The 17,500-nt window shown below is 47.3% G+C and overlaps 1 protein-coding gene across 5 annotated transcripts in view; it reads right to left on the bottom strand.

The window, feature by feature from the left end:
• LOC105904737 (collagen alpha-1(XXV) chain) overlaps positions 1–17,500 on the bottom strand; it is a 226,516-nt gene that overhangs the window by 94,355 nt on the left and 114,661 nt on the right. For all 5 annotated transcript variants that reach the window (XM_031584868.2, XM_031584869.2, XM_042710545.1 and 2 more), the window contains exon 3: positions 4,771–4,815. In XM_031584868.2, coding sequence (XP_031440728.1) covers positions 4,771–4,815 — 45 coding nt within the window. The remainder of the gene's footprint in view (positions 1–4,770; positions 4,816–17,500) is intronic.

Genomic DNA, 17,500 nt, shown 5'->3' with positions numbered 1-17,500 from the left:
GAGTTTCGCTACACCAAGAGGGTGTATGCTAGTTTAATCTGACCTCCTTCCCCCCCTCTGCTTTTTTGTGAGGTGATACCTGCGTCCTACTCCCCAATTAGCCTTGTCCCGGGCTGGATCTGTGTGCACCGAGCCCAGGTCTTTATCAAAGGGCCTCGCAAATCATTGGACCTCTTTGGATCCTATTACGAAAGAGCAGCTGTTCTACCTTAAAAACCAGAGGGTTTCTTTTACGAGCATGTGTGTGTATGTGTGTGTGTGTGTGTGTGTGTGTGAAGCACACACAAACCCAGCTGCACATTGAGAAAACTGCATGCAGGCTTCTAAAGGTTACACGACTGCCGTCGTTTTATGGTTCACTGAATAAGATTACCATGTTTACAGCATCGTTTCTAAAACGTATTTGTGTTTGTTTGTTTTTCAATCACCTGTTGTGATTAAACCCTTTATCTCCTAAAGTAGATTGCCCACTGTTTTTTTGCCTGCGCTCATTTCATTCCCCATGCTGAAAACTCAGTGTGTGAGAAATGACTACGTGTAGAGCTATCTCTCGGCCATTAGGACAGAGAGGACATGTCCTTATGTTTTTCAAATGACAGGGGGATTTTTGCGAGGAGTAGAAGCTCCATTGATTGAGTTTTTCAGAGAGGGAGGCCATGGCTGTCTCATGTGCCAAAGCTTTTCTCCTCCCCTGATGAAACAGCCATGAGAGCAGTCAGAAACGCATCCAAGAGACGAGGATTTCTATCAGATTAAAGCCCTCGTAAATCAATAGGTGTGGCGTTGTAGCCGTTCACTCGACCTTGTTTATCACGGCCCATTGGGTTTATCTTTGGAGCTTCTTCAGAACAGGGAGATTCATGCTGATCCTTCTCAACAGAGACGCGTAACGGCTCATCGAACGACGGAGGAAAAGCCCATCCTGTTGTCCTTCACACTGACCCGTCTGTCAGCCCGTCGCCAACGGACGCAGTCTCCCACGGCAACCACCCATCCTCATCTGCTTCAGCTTCTGCTTCAGCTTCAGCTACACGTCTGGCCAAACAAGATATCTCCTAAAATCTATCTCTCTCTTTCGCTTTCAAACGCTCTCTCTTCCTTTCTTCTTCTTTCTCTCTCTTCCTCCCTCTCTCTCTCTCTCCCTCTCTCCATCTCTCTGTAGGGAGCCCTGTGTTCCAGTGAAGTGTCACTCAAAGATGTAATCTTCGGAGTAAACAGCCGTTTCCTCCTCGTTCCTCTCTCTGTCTCTACCTCTCTCCATCTCCCTCTCTCTGTCTCTCCCTCTCTCCATCTCTCTCTCTCGCTCTTTACCTCTCTCCCTCCCTCTCTCTGTCTCTACCTCTCTCCATATCCCTCTATCTGTCTCTACCTCTCTCCATCTCCCTCTCTCTGTGTTCAGGTAATTGTCACTCCTCCCAGGGCCTCAGACAGGCCTGTTTCCTCATCTCTCTGTCTCTCTCTTTCTCTCTCTCTCTCTCTCTGTCTCTACCTCTACCCCTCTCTCTTTCCCTCTTGCTATCCTATCCTTGCTAACTCTTACCTCTCTCTCTCTCCCTCTGTAGGGAGCCCTGTGCTCCAGTGAAGTGTCACTCTGAGGTGTAATTCTCAGGGTAAACAGCAGGGTCCCTCCTCCCCCCTCCCAGGCCATTGCCATCCCACCCACGGCCTCAGACAGATCCGTTTCCTCGTCTCGCTCTCTCTTTCTCTCTCTCACTCTCTCTCTCTTTCTCTCCGACCAGATGAAAGCCTCGTTCCGCCTGTTCCGCTCGCTCAGACAGCCAACAAGGAGGTCTGGCCTCTGCTCTCGGGTGTTCCTCAGTGTGGAACCGGGCAAACAGAGATCTCAACTCAGGTCCTGCACTGGCCAAGTCCACACTTGTTCCGCCTCAGTGGCCGGGGGACTACTGACTGAAAGACGTTCCCCTCAAAATAGACACTCCAGCCTCGCGGTCCATAACTCTGATGGATGTGGGGGAAAAGTGTTTGCTTTCTCTAATCGAAAGCCCATACGCCTGACCCAGACTTTATGAAGTTGATGGAACACCGCGTGCTCACACACACACACACACACATACTCACACACACGTGGCGAGTGACTGCGCTGTCGGTCAAATGTTTACTTTTCTTTTTTTTGGCAAACAAGGTAGCGCTTTACAGTGGCTACACTGCAATTTATTGGATCCCTCAGCCCTCCTCAGGTTAACACATGACACACGACTAAAAGTGAGCAGAAAAACTCCCAAATATCCGACACTGTGCCGTTACCATCGGAAAATAACTGTACTTTTTGGATCAAAGGGGAATTTAAAAGTCAGAATGTATGTGAATTTCACCTCAGGGAGCCCGACCTCAGACAAAGGACTCTAGTGTGAGATGCTTCTTTGGAGGAAAGTGGTCCCTTAGTAAGTGTGAGGTCATGGAGAACTAGACATCGAATCCTCCGCTTGTCTCCGCAGCTTTTGCCCTCCTTATCCTGGTCATCTGGAGCCCGTCCTGCAGGGCCACCACTTCCACTGCTCAAGCATACCCAGAACTGACCCTGAGTGAACCCCATCTACTCAACCTTTGGGGCATTTGGGGGCAGTTGTCCTGGGTTAGCTCACAGTGACATTAAAAAAAAACTTGGACCAATTTGTTCCCAAAGAGGCCAAGAGGGACGTTGCTGCCAGACGAAGACTTGTTAGTTTAAACGCCTTGCAGTTTTTTGGGGTGTAGCTGCATCCAAGTTTGTTAATAAATCAGCTATCGGTTCCTGCATTGTTTCCATTCTAGTTTACAGTGACACTGTGGCAAGCCTGCTTCCTCAGGATTAGGCCAGGAGCCCTGAAGCAACAGAACCAGAACCAGAACCAGAATCAGAACCAGAACCAGAACCAGAACCAGAATCAGAACCAGAATCAGAATCAGAATCAGAACCAGAACCAGAACCAGAATCAGAATCAGAACCAGAATCAGAATCAGAATCAGAATCAGAACCAGAATCAGAATCAGAATCAGAATCAAAACCAGAATCAGAATCAGAGCCAGAACTTTCTGTACAGGGTTGGTAAAGGCTATTATCCACAGGCACTATAAGGAGGCGGGGGTGGGGTGGGGTGGGGTGGGGTGGGGTTGTTGGTTTTTGGTGTTTTTAATATGTTCTCCCTATGTGTATGTATATGTGATTTATGTATGTCGGTGAGGTGTATAAGTGTATTTGTGTATGTGTATAAGCTACTGGATGACCTAAATTTCCCTCGGGATTAATAAAGTATCCATCTATCTATCTATCTATCTATCTTTCTATCTATCTATCTATCTATCTATCTATCTATCTATCTACTGTGCTGTCCTTTAAAAGGACAGTTCCCGGTTCCAGTTGGGATGAGTGGGAATAATGCTCTTAGTTTCTTTTTCGGGTCAATTAATCAGCAGGAAACAATTCTTTCGGAGCCGAGCAGGAACTAATTCTGCACTCCCTGGCATTTTCCAACATGGCTTTTAGGCTGGAAGTTTTTGATTTGAATCTCTTTGTGCCTCGTTAGAAAAACAACTGAAAGGGGAAACTTATGCGGCCATTTCAAATTTGAATAAACGAGAACAGAGCTCATCTTTGACTTTTTAGCGAGCTCAGCTCAGCACAGCGCAGTACAGTGCCACTGACTGCATCCCATCTGAAAACCCATTTCCAAGTCCTGAGCCTCACTGTTGAATATGTAAATACAGGGGTTTAGGCTTAGATCCATACCACCCTCCTCCATATTCATGTCGCTTAACCAAAAACACAGGCGAGGCCATTTCAAAAGATTTGAAATTAATTTGGCCGAATCAAGGGGCACAGGAAGCGAAACGTAAAACGCGAAACAACGGAGTGCGTTTGAAATACGGCCCCCTTTTCTCCTTGATTGTGTTTAATGCCTGTGACATGAAAGCCCCCAGCGAAAGCCATCGTTGGAATTAACGGTAATACCAGAGCCGAACACTCTGCTTTTGCTATCAAAGAATGGATCTGGATTTCCAAAGGCTGGAAACTAACCACTACCTCATGGGTCTGAGCTGTCTGCAAAAGAAAAGGGCCTCCAATTTTTTTTATATGCAGCCATTCGGATTAGTTTCTTTTGAACAACAGGAGTACTTTTGGTGCACGCCGCGCCGGTGACGTCTGGTAGTGAACGAGCGTGAGACAAGGCCCTGAAGGCTATTCGGCTGACGTCTGGTTCTGCATGAAGCATGTCCATCTGCACGGACGTGAGCGTTTATGTGTTTCCCTCTGGCCAGCGAGATGCCGTTCGGTATGCTGTCTGACACTGTCTGTGGGTGGGTCACCGCCACCGCCAACACGCGTCCCCCGGCAAAGAGACCCGGCTCCCAAATGGAATGGTATTTAGCGGACTGGCCCTGGTACAGCCCTCTCACTGGAGGTCCAGTTAAGACGGAACCGACTGGAATGGACGGTGCAAGAGGCCAAAACCCCTCTGGAACGAGAACCTTGGGTGTCGCAGATTCCAACGCCCACAAATATGTCTTTACACGGGCATCTGTCCACAGTCTCAAGCGCAGGCACTGATAAGAAAATACACACTCATTTCTTCCTATTTTTCAAGGCACAAAAACCAAACCAGGACCTCTTCTTGCTTCGAAAAGTATAATTATCCTTTTCACAAATATTTTAAAGCAGCAATTAATCACATCGAGAAATACGAAAGAGAAGTAATGAAGTAGATTACATTTTTTTTGCTCGAGGGCCAACTTTGGCGCTCTATAAATATCCTTCTTATAAATGACACTCACCAGGTTCTCCGTTGCGTCCTCTTCGCCCGCGTTTCCCTGGCGGACCTGGAAGCCAAAGCAAATCACAGAACATTCATCAGTTTTCAGTTCTTGCAATCTCTTTTGTCAACAGCCATTACCGCTTTTTACATGTTGCAGACTCGATTGTATTTCAGTGCCGAGCAGCTCGACCAACCCCGAGCGTGCAATCTTTTGAAAAGTCGAGGCTTTGTGTAAATATTGCCTTTGGATTGCCAGCGCCCCTCAAGGCCATCGCAGGGTTCATTAAGTATTTAAAGGTCGAGAACCGCTCTGGAAAGAGGGCACCGACTGTCTTACCACAAGAATGAGTCTTTTAGGTGTCGACTGTCTTACCACAAGAATGAGCCTTTTAGGTGTCGTTTATCCTTGGCTTTGCCATGTTGGGCCTTTCAGCATGGATGGCGTGATTTATAAACTGTTTTTACATGTCGTTTCTAGTTTCCTGTTCTTGCTTGTCAGCCGTGAGAGAGACGTCAGTGTAGTACTGTTCAGACTGAAGCATCAGAAAACCACTGACACACACACACACACACACACACACACAAACACACACACACACACAAACACACACACACACACACACACACACACACACAAACACACACACACACACACACACACACAAACACACACACACACACACTGCCAAATCGCTCTACTCCCAACCATCTCCCTACCCCCCTTTGAATTGTTCCAAAGCTTCTCAGTATATCACTCGTGAGAAAGTCTAAAATTGGTTATAAATGACATCCAGTTGAGCTCAAGATGTTGTAGAGATGCTATTAAAAGCTCATCAGTGTTTTGTTTCTGTGTTAATCATCACTGTGTTGTTGAACATCAGTAGCTTCTCCGCCTCAGAACAACAGATCAGGGTGACTGTGCACGCACGGGGCCTTCAGTTGTCCCACGCATCCTGTTATCCTATGCCAACACTCATAGGACTGTCATAAGACTGTCATAAGCATGTCATAAACATGACATGGCAGATGAAATAGCTTGTCATACGCTGTCAAGATAGTCCATGTCCAATGCCCCAGCAGTCATGTCCATTTATCAGCAACTGAGATTCATTTCAAAGCTATCACAACATATGAGCATATTACATAGGCTGTCATGGCAACCAGAACTCAGAGTCCTGACAGTTACTGGTAATGGTTCTCTGACATCCACATCATTTGATTGTTTATTGGATATTGTTGTTGGATATTGTCTGATTAAACTATCCACATGTCATGGCATGTTTATGACTGGGTTATGTCAGTATTTCTTAAGGGTGAGTTCCAGGAAATTATTACAACAACGATAGACCGTTGGTCTGCTGCAGATGGAGACTAATCAATTCTACCTTCTCTCTCTGTACGCTGTTATTTTTGCCTTTGCATCAGCGCTCCTATACTCCGGCTGGGGAAGAGAGTCAGCAGAAGAGCCTAGGGTTACAGGCTGTGACAGACCTCAAACGCATAAGCGTGCTGGTAGCGATGACTTTCATCATGAGGTCAACATGTAATGTATTTCATCTGTATTGCCATGCAAATATTGCATGCGGACGGACAGTATAGAGTTTTATTTTGGTCTGCGACGGCACCATATTGTATGTAAAGGTTTCCTGATAGGGTGCTTGCTTGCTAGCTCATGCCTTGCTGAGAAAAAGAGAGTGGGAGCCTGCCACGTAGAAAGTCCATTATCTTCAATTTAGGGGGAAGGTCACATCCAAACCCACCAAGCCAAACAATGGAGCCGCAGATTTTATTCATATCTCCTTTCAGGCCGAGCAGCGAGAACAAGTAGCAAACAAACCCCAGTGTGTACTTAAATTCATACACACACTCACACACACATACACACACACACACACACACACACACACACACATACACAAACCCCAGTGTGTACTTAAATTCCTCGCCCTCGGCCAAAGATACGGCCGCGTTGTTATTGTTCATGAGAACTATGTGGAGTAAAATCACAAATGCATGCTAGCGCGATGGGGGAGCGAGCTACGACAGCTCAATTGCCTCCGTTAGACTGCCAGAGTGTTGTGTTTTAAACAGCAGGGTCTGCTCATCCAACGCAAAACGATAGGTTCAGAGTTACGACAGCTCAATTGCCTCCGTTAGACTGCCAGAGTGTCGTGTTTTAACCAGCTAAACGATAGCTTCAGGCGAGGACTTGTGAATTCTGTCCTATCATCCAGGAGCAAGAGGCAGCGTGCGGCAGCAAGAGGCAGGTTGTCCAGATTGGAGGTTTGGTGCGATGACAGTAGCACCACAGAAACAAAAGGTGCTTGTTCACCCCCAACCCACTAACCGCTCTCTTTCATTTGGTCTTGTCAGCTTGTCTTGCTGGTCTGCTTAAGTATTTAATTTGCAAGCTAAAATCCAGTTCCTTTTGTTTTTCAGTGTGTGTGTGTAATTAGATGTATTTTTGCCCAAGCTAGCACCAGCCCAGAAGCTGAAGGAATATTTGTTGTGTAAAAACATCACTGCCAGTAAAGTCACTCCCCTGCAGAAACAGACACAGATACAGAGCATGCTGATTTGACAGGGGGAGGGATCCTAGGTTTAAAATTCTAAAGAAAATGTATTTGACAGCTAATTAAAATAAAAAATAAAAAAATTTAAGTCAGAGAGCAATGTTGTTTTCCAAAAGAACAGCCAACGTGACAAATTTGTTTTGCCAGACAAAACCTTGGCCAAAACTAGGCACAGAGAGTTAGACCAAATAAATATATGGCAAAATCAACTCCTATCCACACATCACATAACAAAAACCGACCAATCAGCTCAAATCTCTGCATTGCTCACCACACACGTGTGTGTGTGACTGTAATGTGACGTGACAGTGGCCTCGGGAAGCTGGCTGTCCAACTGGCAGGTTGCCATCGGCAGCCCCTGTGATTCTTCTGAAAACATCACCCGCAAAATGGCCTGACTATTTCTGTGTGTGTGCCTGCATACTACAACAATTACCAGAGTAGAGAAAAATAAAGTTTAAAGTACAAGCAAAGTCAAAGATGTGGTTCTGTAAACACAGTTTTAAAAGACCTCCGAGTTGTTGTTTGACATGAAATTGACTCAGCGGCACTTCAGATAATTGCCCTCAAATATGAGCGACCACTCAATCTGGATAACTGCTGTAACGACATCGACTCATTTTTACTAAACGTTCCTCTCTTCACGTTGCTGTTAAGTGGTTTGATGGAACGCTCTGCTCTGCACTCAGTTCAGTTCGTTTCAGTTATTTCTCAGGCTCAGCTGCTGATATTGTCCCAAGAGAAACAGAAACAATGTCCTTGAAAAGCTCTTAGGTTGCGGAACATCTCGCCCTCATGCAAGCTTTTTGAACGCGATCCTCGGCGTGACTTTCATGTATTCAGTACTGGCCACCTGAAATTCATGCGCCACGATCGACAGTTGAGTAATGCATCGTGTAAACATGAGAGAGTCTGCATTTATACAAGCTTTTTGTTTGCTGTACCAACCCAAATTGAATCGATATTATCTCAACAAGCCGTGTCCAGCGCTTCGACAAGCCCAGTATTGTTTGGGAGTTTTTAATGCAATGGCAATGAGTCATAATCTGATCATCTGAAACTTCAAATGGCCAGCCAAAAACACCACAGCCAGAGAGCATACCCGAGATCCAATCTCCAAAGTAAATCATATTTAAAAATAACTGGCATATGCTGCTTTTAGACACAGACACACACACAAACACACACACACACACACACACACACACACACACACACACACACGCACACACACACTCACACACACACACGGACCTTGTGAACTCTGTGGATCACATCAAAAGAAAGGTGATGTCTATTCTCTGATATAAGTGTGAATATCATAATTGTGTGTGTGGTATAAACAGTGCGCCTAACCACAGCTAAACAGTGCGCCTGTGTAGCTATGATAAATGCTAATGTTATGCTAAATGATATCCAACCACCAGCTGTGAAGACTATAAATTAAAAGAGGGCAAGTTTTCTGTTTTGGACGTAGAGTCCAGTCCATGGTAATCTGTGTGTTTATTAAGTACGACAAGCCAAGGAACAAAGACTCAATAGAACTCTCTCCATCTGCATCCCTCCATCATTCTCTTCCTCTCTCTCTCTCTCACACACACACACACACACACACACACACACACACACACACACGCACACACATAAGCCAGACTCCTTGCATGCAGGCTCACACATGCACTCACTCATACACACCCTATCCTCTTACACACACGCACACTCACGCACACACACACACACACACACACACACACATACACACACTCATACACACACGCACACACACACTCATACACACGAACACACACATACACACTCATACGCACACACACACACACACACTCATACACACGCACACACACACACATACACACGCACACAAACACATGACTAATTGTTCTCAAGTGCGCTAGCTCTAATCAACACTAAAGCCGCACACATGCTTGAGCGCTGCTGACCAGGCGTCTTTTTGACATGTTGCATGAGAGCCCTCCTGCCTCCATCCTGCCCCCACCCAGCCTCCATTTTGCCCCCACCCAGCCTCCATCCTGCCTCCCTTTCAGGTTATTTTGGTTGCGGAGTCAGTGTGGGTTAATGTGATCACTCCTGTTTATGGGTACCAAATGTCTGAGAGCCTGGGCTATTGTTTACAAATGAGTCCTGTAAATACATTACCGTGGTTACCGTGCATGAGGTTGGGACACGAGTGAAGCCAAAAGCCCGAGAGCTCCGCGCCAACGTATCAAAGCGCTCGCATGCAACTGCCTACCTACACCACACACGCGCTGGGAAAGGGACCGTTTGCATCAGCGCTTCACTCCATGAAGTTGTTTCTCTACTTATTCAGGTTGTTCCTCTCATTTATTCAAAGCGACTTGTGACGATGTGATCGTCCCCTACAGGTGAATATGTGCGCTGGCTGCCATGCCATTGAGCCGGGCTCGTTGGTGTGGCGGTCAGAGCGCATGTTTGGCACCCTGTAGACCCGGGTTCGAGTCCGGGTGGGGTGACCACGCTCTCCCTTCGCTACACAACTTGAATTCAAAGTATAGTACAGATGTACATTTACATCAGTATGGGCGCACCAAGGGCTAGGGTCACAATCCTGGTGTGTTTAGCACCAAGGCCTAGGGTCACAATCCTGGTGTGTTTAGCACCAAGGGCTAGGGTCACAATCCTGGTGTGTTTAGCACCAAGGCCTAGGGTCACAATCCTGGTGTGTTTAGCACAAGGGGTTGGGTCATTCACCTTGCTCTACCAGCTGAACTACTACAGGAACATGACTCCATTTCAGGTGAGCATCCTCGGACGGGTATCTCATCTCCAGAGGCGACGGGAACGCCAAAGGCGGAAGAATTTTCTTTGAACTTTTTAATTTCAACGGTGTGGTGCAAGCATTCCAAATTGTTTGATCTAATCAGTCCAGCGCCAATGTTTGTTTGTCGAGAATTACCTCCTCAAACGGCTTGTGTGTGTTTGCAGTGAACTCAAAGCACCCAAAAAACGATTTGAAACTGTTGACATTAGCCTTTGTTTGCCATATATTGAATGCACCTCGGCTGTTCTCACGAGTGTACTTGTCAGACTGCGGACCTGGCCTGACTTTAGGACAGGAAAAAAAACTTAGCCAGTGATGAGCAGCTCAGAGCAGCTCACGATGGTTGGACTGATGCCCGTTTTGTCACTTTTCCAGTAAACTCACACACTGTGACGGCTGTCGTTAACATGTTTACAAGGGCACAATGCCGAACGGTATGGTTTATCAGAAACCTCGGGATCATCTCGTACGAGTCTCCAAAGCAAGCCCCTGAAACCCGCGGTGGATGTCTGGACGGAGCGCTTTACGAGTTCGAGAGTGAGATTGAGATCTTCACGAGCGCCCAGTGAAGGCCATTCTCCACAAAGAGTGTGGGAGTGATTATGAAGCCACTGCAAGCCGGCTTTTATTGAATAACACTCTGGCCACCACGGCATCACAGCGAGGCATGACAAGATCCGCACTGCTGGAACCGGTCCTCCGACACACTTCCCAAGGCCTCGCTCGCTCGCTCGCTCGTTCTATCCATGTCCGCCCCTGAGATTCCCGCCGTTTAGGAACGTTGGAACGTCTGATCCCCTAGAGATCGCCCAAGAAAATTTGACTTGGAGAGGAAACACACGAGTTTAGCGAGTTTTACAGAAACCTAAAATATCCAGAGTGGCGACTCCCAAACATGACCCTGGTGAACTAATGAAAGTCACGCTAGGAGACCTCAGTGGTTTGGCCTGGCCATCACAGCACCCACACACACACACACACACACACGCACACACACGCACGCACACGCACGCACACACACGCACACACACGCACACACACCCACACACACCCACACACACACACACACACACCCACACACACACACACACACACACACACACACACACACCCACACACACACACGCCATCACAGCACCCCATATAAAGACAGACTTAAGTCAAAGAGACTTAGCTGTCATCTGCTAATTCAGTTGATCGAAAAACTTGGCAAAGTTGCAACAAGCAATAGCAAAGGGCTCCAATGCATGAGTCTGAATTAATTAGGAAAAGCATAGTGGAAATGGAGGGTCTGCCTGAAAGGTAAAGAAAAGAAAGCAGAAAAGAAACCACAGTCATATTCGACAGATTGTTCACTTCCCCACAGTCATTCACAGGCATTTGTTTGTGTGGGATGGTCTTTGTGTTATTGGAAAATTAAATGCAAAACCGAAAACAGTATTGCACAGATGACTGACATTTTGGCTCAGCTTTGTGTTTGAGGCCCGTCTTTTCCCCGGACAAAAACTAAAACAAAAAATAACAAAAAAAACAGAGAGCGGAGAAAGCAAACAAAACCTCTTACTTTCCCTGGCTTTTATGAAATATGTAATTGCTTCCTCAAAGAAAACAGCTTTCAGAATGGCAATAAACAAACTCGCTCGTACATAAACAAACTTGCTCGTACATAAACAGACAATAATGTCTCAGTGAAGTGGAGCTGCAGTTCCATCCCGTGGCCCTGTCCAGCTCTCCAGTGTGTGTGTGTGTGTGTGTGTGTGTGTCCAGCTCTCCAGTGTGTGTGTGTGTGTGTGTGTGTGTGTGTGTGTGTGTCCAGCTCTCCAGTGTGTGTGTGTGTGTGTGTGTGTGTGTGTGTGTCCAGCTCTCCAGTGTTTATGCTTGGGGTCGTGTTCCCTCGTTCTGTTTGCTTTACCCGCTCAGTAAAATCCACAATTGTCAGTGACATAATATTAATCTCTGGGTTGGGAAATGAGTTGGACTTGTGAAATGAATGGCTACTGTGCGCTGTCTCTCAACTGAATAGTCAACCTCACAGACTAGTCTTTCTTTTTCGTTTCTTCTTCAAAAAATAACTGTCGGCTGTTGACTCGACTGCTTCCACCAATTACACGCCTGGTTTGCGAACTATCAATCTGACCAACTTCTCAAAAGCGCCCACAACGTTTCCCGCAAGCTGTCTCTAGTGCACACACTCTCAGCAGACACTCTTAAACCGGTTTTGAGCGTTTATTCAGCATTTATTTTTTTTCTATTTCTTGTTTTATTTTTCAGGCAGTTGGTTGCTGACCTGTAGTTAATGGAACCCAGCAGATGAGTGGGTGCTGGCCAAGCTTGGGGTGTGTGTGCGAGTGTGTGTGTGTGTGTGTGTGTGTGTGTGTGTGTGTGTGTGTGTGTGTGTGTGTGTGTGTATGTGTGTGTGAGGGTGAGTGGGTGCTGGCCAAGCTTGGGGGGGTGTGTGTGTGTGTGTATGTATGTATGTATGTGTGTGTGTGTGTGTGTGTGTGTGTGTGTGTGTGTGAGGATGAGTGGTGCTGGCCAAGCTTGGGGTGTGTGTGCGTGTGTGTGTGTGTGTGTGTGTGTGTGTGTGAGGATGAATGGGTGCTGGCCAAGCTTGGGGGTTCTCAGGGTTACTTTCTGACGAAGACTGGGAGGTCGAAACAAATCACAGCCTTTTCTTGTGGAAATGTAGCCAAGAATGCCAAGAGAGCCACAAAATGAATAATTACAAATACTATTACGGAATACGGTTCCCTTATCTTATCTTTCCTTTGTTTGTCAGGGTGTCATATGGTCTGCTGGGGGTCTCCTAACTGTCGTAAAGATCTTGGACTTTCTCCCTCCACCACCCCCTGGGGATAACACCACCTATCTGTGCATCCACCCAACTACAGAGGCACACTGAAACATGGAGGTGAAGCGGGAGGCGTAGCATCCAGGATTCAACTACTGTTTCTGCCGAGGGAGTTTAGCTCTGATTCAACTACTGTTTCTGCCGAGGGAGTTTAGCTCTGATTCAACTACTGTTTCTGCCGAGGGAGTTAAGCTCTGATTCAACTACTGTTTCTGCCGAGGGAGTTTAGCTCTGATTCAACTACTGTTTCTGCCAAGGGAGTTAAGCTCTGTCTGCCGAGGGAGTTTAGCTCTGTCTGCAGAGGGAGTTTAGCTCTGTCTGCCGAGGGAGTTAAGCTCTGTCTGCGGAGGGAGTTTAGCTCTGTCTGCCGAGGGAGTTTAGCTCTGTCTGCCGAGGGAGTTTAGCTCTGATTCAACTACTGTTTCTGCAGAGGGAGTTTAGGTCTGATTCAACTACTGTTTCTGCCGAGGGAGTTAAGCTCTGTCTGCCGAGGGAGTTTAGCTCTGTCTGCAGAGGGAGTTTAGCTCTGTCTGCCGAGGGAGTTCAGCTCTGTCTGCCGAGGGAGTTTAGCTCTGTCTGCCGAGGGAGTTCAGCTCTGTCTGCGGAGGGAGTTTAGCTCTGTCTGCCGAGGGAGTTTAGCTCTGTCTGCCGAGGGAGTTTAGCTCTGATTCAACTACTGTTTCTGCAGAGGGAGTTAAGCTCTGTCTGCCGAGGGAGTTTAGCTCCGTCCACCGACGGCTAAAAGCTTCAGATCAGAGAGTGACACTAAGGGGAGGAAAGGTTATCTTATGAGCTGCCTGATACTGGAGCAGCACTGTATGTTTGACTTCTGAGTGCTCAGGCTGGATAGTGACTACAGTAGAGGAGACATTCCTCCTGACCTCAGTCAGTGGAGTAGTGGTTAATAGATTGAAAGAGAGATAAATGTACAAGAGGGAGAGAGAGAGGGAGAAAGAGAGATGGAGAGAGAGGGAGAGAGGAAGAGAGGGAGGGAAAGAGAGAGAGGGACAGAGAGATGGAGAGAGGGAGAGAGAGATGGAGAGAGAGGGAGTAAGAGAGAGGAAGAGAGAGATGGAGAGAGAGAAGTAGATAGAGGGAGAGAGAGAGAGAGTGACAGAGAGGAAGAGAGAAATGGAGAGAGAGGGAGATAGAGGGAGAGAGAGAGAGGGAGTGAGAGAGAGGAAGAGAGAGATGGAGAGAGAGATGGAGAAAGATGGTCTACAAACAGTTCTTTGAGTTCTGCTCCCATCTGAAATGATATGTGACATTCATTATGACGGGATGTCTTGCCAACATGCTGAATGCATTAAAGGAGCCGTTAATCTTTCTTAATTACGATCTTCCTTCACTTCACATAACAGTCAACACATATTTTCCACACATGGCTGATAGGAAAATGCATTTAAAACAACATTTTATAGTTTCTCTTGCTGCCAAAGCAGTGATTTCCTCAACAGTGTCACTGTCGCATGGTTAGGTAGTGCTTAGTCAGACAGAGTACACAGTTTGTAAATGTCAACCCCCGACGTCAACGTTGTCATCGAAGAACTCTAAAAGATGTTCATTACAAGTACTGTGCCACCAGACTACTGTGGCAGGCTATACGAACGCATGAGAGAACTCATCTGACATCGTGGTTTGTTTAATGTCCTGGGTGATCACCTGATGTGACGTTTTGCCATGAGTGTGTGTTTTACACATGAAAGTGTGTTTTGCCATGAGTGTGTGTTTTGCACATGAGTGTGTGTTTTGCCATGAGTGTGTGTTTTGCCATGAGTGTGTGTTTTACACATGAAAGTGTGTTTTGCCAGGCCTACTCCCTGAGCGTGGACGGTTTCACGGTGATATCCAAGACAAACTGAAGAAAGGGGAGGGGGGCTGTGGAGTTCTCAAACGTCTGTCTGTCTCTGTGTGTGAGAGTGTGTAGGTGTGTCTGTCTGTCTGTGTGTGTGAGAGTGTGTAGGTGTGTCTGCCTGTCTCTGTGTGTGAGAGTGTGTAGGTGTGTCTGCCTGTCTCTGTGTGTGTAGGTGTGTCTGTCTGTGTCTGTGTGTAAGAGTGTGTGTGTGTGTGTGTGTGTGTGTGTGTCTGTGTGTCTGTCTCTGTGTGTGAGAGTGTGTAGGTGTGTCTGCTGGTCTGAGTGTGTGTGTGTGTGTCTGTGTTTGTATGTCTCTGTGTGTGAGAGTGTGTAGGTGTGTCTGCTTGTCTGAGTGTGTGAGAGTGTGTGAGAGTGTGTAGGTGTGTCTGCCTGTCTCAGTGTGTGAGAGTGTGTAGGTGTGTCTGGTGGCTCATCGGGTAAACACAAGTGTGACTCATTTCAGCCAGGCACACACACACCTCAACACACACAGACAAACACACACACACACACACACACACACACACACAAGTGCACGCTCAACCAAACTCCTGCAAACTCTCCCTCTCTCGCACACACACACACACACACACGCACAGAAACTCCTGGAAACTCACACACACCCCCACTCTAACATAAACACACAAAGAGCTTCCTACAAGCACACATGGAAACACACAAACCATATTTCATTTATTAGTCCCTTTAATGGAACAACATCAATCAGCTTTTGGGGGAGAGTGTGTGTGTGCGAGTTTATGTATGTGTGTGTCTGAGTTTCCAGGAGGTTGTGTGTGTGTGTGTGTGTGTGTGCATGTGAGAAAGAGAGAGAGTTTGCATTGCAAGTTTGGTTATGTGTGCACGCGTGTGTGTGTTTAGTTCACTCAGGTCATTAAGTTCCTAACGCTCTGTAAGAAAAGTTTGTCCTGTATGTGTATGTGCATGTGTGTGCGTGTGTATGCCATTCACCAGATGTCACGCCAGAGGAATCCAAGACTAATTATGCTAACCAGCTTTCAATAGGCATGAAGCTGTAACTGATTAAAAAACAAACTAATGATGCGTGCGTTTGCATCCGTTTCCCCCCCTCCCCTCTCTGTGCACACACACTGGGTTAACTCTCTCTCCGTCGGGCGGATTGACGGGTGGATTCCATGGCACTGCAGAAGAGTCCTCTCTGCTCCCGTCATGGGTTGATCAGTCCTTGACATCCTCACATAACCTTTTGGGGGAAATGCTTTCATCGTTTTCTTGGCACCATTATTTAGACATCAGGCGGTCCGAGACGGATATTAGAAATGTGTTTTTGGCTCATTTGAACTCAAGCTGACACAACCACAGTCCTATCTATGTCATACTAATTGCAGACACCAGACTGTAATGTGTGTCTTCTCTCAGTCATCACTCTCTCTCTCTCTCTCTCTCTCTCTCTCTCTCTCTCTCTCTCTCTCTCTCTGTCCCTGACTCTCTCCAGCATTCTGTCTGGATAGGTTGTTTGTTTTGGTTCCAGAATGTTCCGTCATATCACCGCCACTGAGATGCAATAAACAAACCAGCTCCATCTAAGCTTGGAATGTAAGAAGACACGCAAACGAGCAATGTGTGTGTTTGTGTGTGTTTGTGTCTCTATGTGTGTGTGAGTGTCTGTGTGTGTGTGTGTGTGTGTGTGTGTGTGTGTGTGTGTGTGTGTGTTTAGAGAGGGTTGGACGACACAAACCCCCCCCTCTCAGGCAGGTTTTGCTCATGTGTGGTTGGAGACGGGTGTGGTGCTGGCGTTGCCGCTGGCGGCAGTGGCTCTCGCATGAGGAAGTGTGACGGCCTTTTTACGAGAAGCCCTTTCATCGCCTCAGGATATCACTGCGCTCTCTTCTGGCACAGAGCAAGCGCTGGGACACTCGAGCCCCTCGCCGTGCAGTGGGCTCACACCACAGCAGCGTAAATACCCCCTCCCCTCCCCACCCCCTGCCTCACTGCCACCGCCGGCCAATTGGAAACAGAGTTTACACCACCAGTGTCTCCATCACAGAAGGTCAATGAGGATCAATAGCCGAGTGGCTGCCTCACAGCTTGTGTTAAACTGGCCCAGTCACTGCCTGGCTTCCTCTCCCGGCTCCAGTGGCAGGAGCTGTAAGGTGTGGGCTCCAGTGCTCAGAGTTGACATGTTTAACTGGCTTCCTCTTTGTCCTTAAGTACAGGGGCTCCTGTGGCAGGAGCTGTAAGGTGTGGGGTCCAGTGCTCAGAGTTGACATGTTTAACTGGCTTCCTCTTTGTCCTTAAGTACAGGGGCCCAGTGACTGGTGCCCAGTGGCAGGTGGGGTAGAGTCAGAGCAAAGAGATAAGAGCTGGGGTATGAAAACAGGATGGAGAAGCCCTGTAGGGAGCTGTGCAGTGCTAGTGACTAGCTCCTGTAGCTACAGCTGTACAGTTTACAGTCCAGTGACTGGCACCTGTAGCTACAGCTGTACAGTTTACAGTCCAGTGACTATCTCCAAGGTGTTCGCAAGGCATCCTGGGAAATGTAATCTTTCCCTTCAGCCGTAGTCTGCCTCTGATCGCACTCCGTTTGAAGGGGTTGTTTGAAGGGTTGAACAACACTTCCCCTTCGGTCTAAAATAATTGGGACACCCTTCCCCTTCACGCGAACGCGCAAAC

Source organism: Clupea harengus, chromosome 18 (assembly GCF_900700415.2).
Source record: "Clupea harengus chromosome 18, Ch_v2.0.2, whole genome shotgun sequence".
Classification (NCBI taxonomy): domain Eukaryota; kingdom Metazoa; phylum Chordata; class Actinopteri; order Clupeiformes; family Clupeidae; genus Clupea; species Clupea harengus.
The sequence above is the reverse complement of the archived record's forward strand: the minus strand, read 5'-3'. Positions and strand labels throughout refer to the sequence as shown.